Genomic DNA, 7,168 nt, shown 5'->3' with positions numbered 1-7,168 from the left:
CTATCCTAAATGTGATCACACTCTATATAGTGTCTCGATCACCGAAAACAAAATGGCCCTATTCATTATACCTTTGCCTTGAGCCCATTTTATTTTTCTCTTCCTTCTTTTCCAAAGTCCGGAGCTTGATCATCACATGAGTCCACCAACATCACCATGATCTTTATTTCATGTGTCCATCTCCATCCATGAGTGCCACCTTGCTCCATCACTTTGGTTTGAACCATCCTATCTAGTCACACACTTAGATGCAAGAATTAGTCCAAATATGTTTCATCAATTATCAAAACCAAACTAGGGCTTTTCACCCGTTGTGTAGCTTTTGTTGGACCATCCTGTTTTTCCTCCTTACTAGTTGGAAGACGTGGGGTGCTAAATTTCTAGGCGCTTCCCCTTCCAGCCAACTGTTGTGCAAAAAACGGGGGTTTTGGCCATCTCCAACCGTGACTATGGTTGATGCATTGAAGAGTAGCATGTCAGCCTTATTGCAACAAAGATCGGACCCCATCCATGGTTTGGACTCGTGCACCCATTCCTGCCAAAGCCACTGAGGCAAAGAGCTCTTCCAAATTTCTCTAGGTCTGGCAGCCCTAGGCCTCCAATGTCTTTTGGTCTCTTGACTGTGGGCTAGTTAACTAGACAGTGGCCTCCATTTGTGTTTTCATCACCTTTCCAAAAGAATGATCGTCTGATTTTGTTTAGTTTCTTTTTTGCCCAAGCTATTAGAGGGAACACCGTTCAGTGGTAGATTGGCATGGAGGAAAGGACGGAGGAGACAAGGATGAGGCGGCCGGCTTTGTTTAGCCACCTCCCCTTCCATGCATGTAGCCTCTGACCAATGCGCTCGATGAGGGGGTTGGACATGAATTTTTTGCAGTGCTCTAATGTGTAACTGCAGTTCCAAGTAACGGCAGGGGAAAGTCCCTCTGATCCCGGCGAAGGAGGATAGGACTAGGACGTGGTCGAGGTTTATGTTTTCACACCTGACCCTTTTGGACTTTTGTCTAACCAGTGTGGCCAATCTGTTTCACTGTTGGATATACTCTGTCCAGGGAAGCAGTACGCGAGCTGAAGCTACGACTGGCGATAAAACGGCATATGATTTGTGTAACATAAGACAGGCTAGAAATTTAACAATCTGCTGCTGACAATACTATTTATGAAACAGGACAACATGGAGTTGATTTGGTAATAATGATGCCAATTGTCAATACATCCTCTCTCCCCTTGTCCAGTTGTCCGGACTCTCCCCTTCTCTGAAACATTTAAGCACACATAAAAACTTCAGTTCTCTAGTCCTGCTGTCTGCTGTGGCTTTCCAAGTTCTTCAAAAGCTCGATAAGTTAAGATTGGCATTAAGATGGCTCACACTTTACAGAAGTTACAGGAAACTGAAAAAGGCACCCAAATTCAAGCCAAACGGAACTCAAGCCTACGAAGCAGGGTGCTCGGATCATCTGAGCTAGGTCCAGTCCTAGTTTACAAGTAGACCATGATCACAACCAAGGGCATGTAAGGTTAACCATGCCTTGTTCCTTCCTATATAAAAATGAGAAATACCGGAAGTTACCTCGCCTTCCTGGGCCTCCCAACAGGTCTCTTCACCGGAACGTCTCCCAACTCTGGTTGTTGTTCCGTCAGTACCAGTTTACTTTGCTCAAGCAAGTCCATCTCAGATTTGACTATGCCATCATTGTTCTTTCGATGTGGGCCTTTTGCAGGTGACCTTGTTGGAGTTGGCGTGGTCTTTTGTAAGTTGGGTTGCCTCCTTCTGCGGTACTTGGAGCCATTTTGTACTTGAATGCCCATCGGCAGGCTGAAAATAAACATCTAACAGGTTACTTCATTGGCACATTACTTCTTTTATTAACTTTAGAAGACATTTAACCTGACAGCTACAGAAAAACAAACAAACAAAAACTTAGGCATAGTATGGTACCCGACGACTCTTCACTACAACTTGAAAGATGGAATTCAAGTGGTCCATATTAAGTGATCAATAATGACAGCTCATCGTAAAAGAGGCACATGTGCTCTAGAAATGTGTAATTTTGAATCCTAAATACAAAGTTAAAGTTAACAGTGACAGTGGTCTCCTATATAGCAACCACAATAGTAAGCCATGACAGTCTATAGCGTTGGTTACACTCTTGCACAGAATAATAGTCTAGGAAGAGTGGTATGACATACTACCTGGGTGCAGCCTCAATATCCTCCTTCAACATTAATTTTGAGAAAGAGCATGAATCGTCACAGGCAGCATCTGCTCAGTAATTGCAAGCAACAATAATAGTAATTCAGAGGATGTTGAGGCATCAATCTCATATGACCAGCAAGAAAACATATTCAATGGCGATAACATACGCTCTTGCTTCTTGTGTGATAAGTCCATCATCTGCTGCTCGAAAGGAATAAATGCATTCAAAGGCTCCACCTTCAAAGCAAAGCCTTTCTTCAGGTCCTATGGTAAAAGTCATCTTAATGTCACGACAAATAGCATGTTCTCACGAGAAAGAAAGGCATCCAACAAATATTGGGTACAATGGGATATCAGTACCTCAGTAGAACACTGATTAAGTGTTGTGGCACCAAAACCTTTTTGTTCCTTACCAGCTTGCTGAGAACTGGAATCAAATAGCTGTGGAGTTACAGCTGAAGGTTTATCGGGGACATCTAATATTTCATCAGCAGTTTCAACTTTTGAAATAAAGTTAGGGTATGTTAAATTGTTGGCTCCCATAATATCGTTTAATAGTTTCTTTCCATCTCTGGAAGCATTTGGATCCCTGGTAGTGAGCTCTTCACGTGAATTTGCAGCTGATAAGAAAAATAGGTATAAGTTGTAGATGTACGCAAATTGGTAATCTTTCGGAGGCTTAGTGGTCTTTCTCAAATAATTGCTGAAATGATTGATCTCAACCTGGATGATTTCGAATAATATCAACTTGCTTGAATTTTGAAATGTCCCACGAATTTCCATTGATCTTGGGCCTGACTCTTCGAATCTCCCCATATGCATCCTCTCTAACAGAATAATTTCGTTTGAGAACCTGCAGTCAATTATACAGCAATAAATTTCTTTCATTCCAGAGTTGAAGAAATAAAAAACCAAAACAAATCCCTAATTTTGTGATTGTAAGATTCAAAAGAATACTCATTAAACTAAATTCGTTTATATAGTGAAAAGAAAGTCACTTCAGTCAGTTTCGAATAGATATATATAGCAACACACTAATTGTGCATTGGACGCATAAAAATACAAAATATTTTGCATACTGACAACAACAACAGTTCTGAATACATCGGTGCTTGAGACTAGATTAAGGTCACACAGTTAGGAATTTATGTGTGTAACCAAAAACTTTAAACATGAAACTAATAATGTATGTCCATGAAGAAAACCATAATAAGCTAGGTCAGTGTGAGCTTACAGAACAGCAACCAAACTAAAAATTGGCAAGTACTCCCTCTGCCCCTAAAAGGAAGTCATTCTAATTTTGTGTTAAATAAAAAATATCAAGGTTGACCAATTTTATATATAAAAGTACTAATATGTATTGTACTAAATAAGTATCATTAGATTCATCAAGAAATATATGTACGTCTATTTAATGTCATAAATGCTGACTCTTCTCCATATTGGTCAAATTTAAGAAAGTTTGACTTCAGGACAAAACTATAATGATTTTCTTTTAGGGGCGGAGGTAGTAACATCACTTTAAGGTGCATGTATGATTAACTGAATATCAGAAGACCGCCTCAAACACCATTTGCTGGATAAGACCTATGAGAAAAATCTCCTGAAGATTTAATACTTCCAGGGTATTTTTCAGTGCATGAACCAATCAGCAAAACATATTGCAGTAGTATGCATTGTGCAGCAATATATCATGAAGTCATGATTAATATACACTGAAACAAACTAAATTTTTACAAGCAAAAGCACTCACTGGGTTTATGTTCTTAGCATTGTTGATGAAAGGGCTTTGGTTGGTATGAGTTAATTTTGGAATTGTGCCCACAGCAGCACTATTATCACAGCCATGCATTTGAAGACTAGAAGTTGCAGGTGAGGATTCATGTGGACTAAATGAAGAGTATCCATCTACGGCTAGTCTGCCAGCCTTCTGAGCACTTGTAGGAGCAAACCCACCAGCATCTATATCACCTGAATCCGAGTCTAAAACCCGATCTTGAATTATCTTTATAAACTTGCTGCACTCAGACCTGATAGAAAAAAGAAGAAATTATGTCCTATTGAATAGTGATTACATAGTTTCTAGATTTTCAACCACTGCCAATCTGCCACCATCAAGTATTAAATTATCCAGGATTATAAAAGGTGTTAATGGAATACAAAGAGTCAAGGGCAGCACTTCACAACGTTTGTTGCTTTATCACAGATTCACAGCAGGAGACAATTCATGGCTATCATATAATAATGAATAGTTCAAATACACGAAAGAGAAGCATGTAAAGTGATTGTTTGGTTGAGTTTGAATTTTGAAACATATTTATAGAATGTCACATTCAAATACATGATAAAAAATATGCTTAAATGAAAAGGCAAAACGCAAATCAAACAGGACAGTTTAGAAGCGAAATTGGAAGTCAATACAAAATATACAATACAATGCAATACCTTGAATAGGTCTCCTGCATAAGCAATTGCATTATGGCATCCTTTGGTTCAATCTCAGAGATAATTGCTAGGGACCCAGGGTAGTCTTTTAGAACAGTCTCCTTTTCACCCTAAAATCACAAACAGTTCTACATGACTTCAACGCATGAACTGTAACGTGCTCAGGTAACTGATCCCTTACTCCTAGTCTTGTAATCCAGAGAGAGGAGCATGTTTACTAACAGGGAGATAATATGTTAGGTAATAAATAGAATGACTGGGAATACCTGATTTGACTGATTATTACTCAGGGGAAAGATTGGAGAATCACCGTTATCTGTAATTTCAAAAACTCACCGGACTGAATTTTAAAATAACACTCCATTTAAAATAACACAATAAGTAAAAATGTACAGTCCATTTACAGGAAAGAATAAGTAAACAAGCACAGAACACTGATGATTCATAAGACATTAGGAGTTACAGGTTGTAATGAAATATATGTCAGAAAGATATATTGGTAAAACCAAGCAAATGAAAAGCACAAAAAAAAGGGTTTAGATGATTATCCTCCAAAAGCTAGGAAATAAGAGGAAAAATGAATTTTAAAATAACATGTGCAAATGATTTGAGGTAAGTTCACAAACTAAAACACATTTAAAGGTATCCCTTCTGTTTGGGGTTGTTCAGAACCCAAATGGTTTTTATCTAAGAAAAGGACAACCATGACATGGAATGACTAGCAGCTCGAACAACAATATAACTATATAATACTCCCTCCATCCCATAAAAAGAGTCATTCTTGCTTCCCAAGAAGTCAACTATCTTTCACTTTGACCAAATATATAACAAAATATTAATATTTATGGTACATAATTAGTATCATTGGATAGATCTTTGAATATATTTTCATAATAAATTTATTTGAAGATACAAATGTTGCTAATATTTTCTACAAATCTAGTCAAACTTAAGAAAATTTGATCAACATGAGTCCCATAGCAACTATTTTTATGGGACAGAGGGAGTAGATGTAAATTGGTGGTAGGACCCACTATTTCCATGAGAAGGATTGAGACTGCCAATAAACTACAAGGTTTAATCAATCCCTGACTTAAAAACAGATTACAGTCTGGCTGGCCTATTCGGTAGCCTTGCTGATGCTGTGCATCAGGTAAATCATGTTGCTGAGTTAGTGGTCATGAAGAATTGACGATTCATGTGCCACTGTTAACGGAGGAAATAAATCATTGAAAAATCTCATATCTGAGCTCATGCGTGTCTTATCTCCCACTCAGTTCAGAAATTTAAAATTTGAATTACAGGGGGGCGGGGGCATAAGGCTTCAATGGTCAGTACAGTGAAATATATGTTAGGGCCCATATCATGAATGCTCATATGACCATCCAGGACCACCTAGTTGTTGGAAACAAATGGTTGTACATTCCACTAGCTTGCAGCTCAGACATATGCCCAGTACATGAATTCTATTGGTAAGGCAATAAGCAGACGCTTAAGAAGCCCTGATAGTGGCTTAGTGCCAATGTAGTCATGTCCACGATCCAACAACACTTTTTTGTATTCATCACTTCATGAGCACGGATTGACTTTTATAGGTCAGTTGCATGCCAGCATGGCCTAATATAACTATATCAGTAACTAACTGCAATAAAGAAACAACCATCATCCCCCATGCAGATGCAGATGGAGGAAACATGAAACTGCCAAGCATTGAAGCATCCAATGTACTATTTCGTTAAAAAAAACTATTCCGAAGTCGAAACGCCAAAATTCGAAAACTTTTCAGTGAATTTTGGTCATTCGAACCGCAGTCGCTACCCCTATACGCAGCATGCAAATAATGCAACACAGCACGAACATTTAGACACAGCTGCAAATGCGGCACCCAGAGGCGGAGTGGCAGGGCCTGAAAGGCGCTAACTTTCCAAGCATAGTTGGGGGAGTCTCGTACCGGTGGCGTCATTGCAACCCTCGCCGTGAGGGCCAGGAGGCGGGTACGATACCGGCGAGCACGAGGCCGACGGCGAGTCCCCGTCCGACGCCGCGGCTGATGAAATGGAGCCGGAGCCGGAAGCCGAGGGCTCGGGCCCGAGCACGGCGGCGAGGATCCGGCCGGCGCCGGAGACGAGACCCGCGAGCCACCCCCTCGGCGGCGGGGGCGGGGGAGGAGGAGCCGGAGGCGAGGCCCCGGCGGACGCCGACGGCCGGGGAGGGGTGTCGCCCCCCGCGGCGGATGACTCCATGGGAGGAGGCGCGTGGCCGCGTGCGGTCGCGGAGGAGACGAAGTGGAGGGAAGAAATAGAACAAGGAAGCCAAAATTAAACCATGCCGAGATTGGGGTTGCCCGTTTGGTTTGGTTGGTGGTGTAGATTTGGGTCCATCCGGTGCGGTTTAAACATGCTCCGAATTTGAGGCGGCCCGCTACTTCCCGCCGTGGATGCGCAGTGCAGTGATCTGGCTAGCTGGCCTCCGCCGCCTCCGGTGGCTGCGTGCTCGGTCTGGTCTGTCCACGGCTCCACCTCCACG

At 41.3% G+C, this 7,168-nt stretch overlaps 1 protein-coding gene across 2 annotated transcripts; it reads right to left on the bottom strand.

The window, feature by feature from the left end:
- Positions 1-1,173: 1,173 nt before the first annotated feature.
- LOC136529330 (uncharacterized) lies at positions 1,174-6,927 on the bottom strand. Of its 2 annotated transcripts, none has more exons than XM_066522408.1 (10): positions 6,594-6,927; positions 4,909-4,958; positions 4,643-4,752; positions 3,951-4,227; positions 2,921-3,050; positions 2,558-2,817; positions 2,365-2,461; positions 2,194-2,263; positions 1,571-1,816; positions 1,174-1,256 (listed from the first exon to the last, which is right to left on the bottom strand). In XM_066522408.1, exons 1-10 carry the CDS (start codon positions 6,883-6,885, stop codon positions 1,208-1,210), a joined length of 1,581 nt encoding a protein of 526 aa, XP_066378505.1. In that variant the 5' UTR covers positions 6,886-6,927; the 3' UTR covers positions 1,174-1,207. The 2 variants fall into 2 exon arrangements, with proteins under 2 accessions (XP_066378505.1, XP_066378504.1); XM_066522407.1 differs by lacking the exon at positions 1,174-1,256 and adding an exon at positions 1,324-1,474.
- Between the last annotated feature and the right edge of the window lie 241 nt (positions 6,928-7,168).

This window comes from Miscanthus floridulus, chromosome 19 (genome assembly GCF_019320115.1).
Source record: "Miscanthus floridulus cultivar M001 chromosome 19, ASM1932011v1, whole genome shotgun sequence".
In the NCBI taxonomy this organism is placed as follows: domain Eukaryota; kingdom Viridiplantae; phylum Streptophyta; class Magnoliopsida; order Poales; family Poaceae; genus Miscanthus; species Miscanthus floridulus.
The sequence above is the reverse complement of the archived record's forward strand: the minus strand, read 5'-3'. Positions and strand labels throughout refer to the sequence as shown.

Coding starts and splice junctions, on each gene's coding strand:
- LOC136529330 (XM_066522407.1), bottom strand. CDS start 6,885: ATGGAGTCATCCGCCGCGGGGGGCGACACCCCTCCCCGGCCGTCGGCG. Junction 2,818..2,920: donor TATTATTCGAAATCATCCAG/GTTGAGATCAAT, acceptor TTTTCTTATCAG/CTGCAAATTCACGTGAAGAG. Junction 2,462..2,557: donor TTAATCAGTGTTCTACTGAG/GTACTGATATCC, acceptor CTTTTACCATAG/GACCTGAAGAAAGGCTTTGC.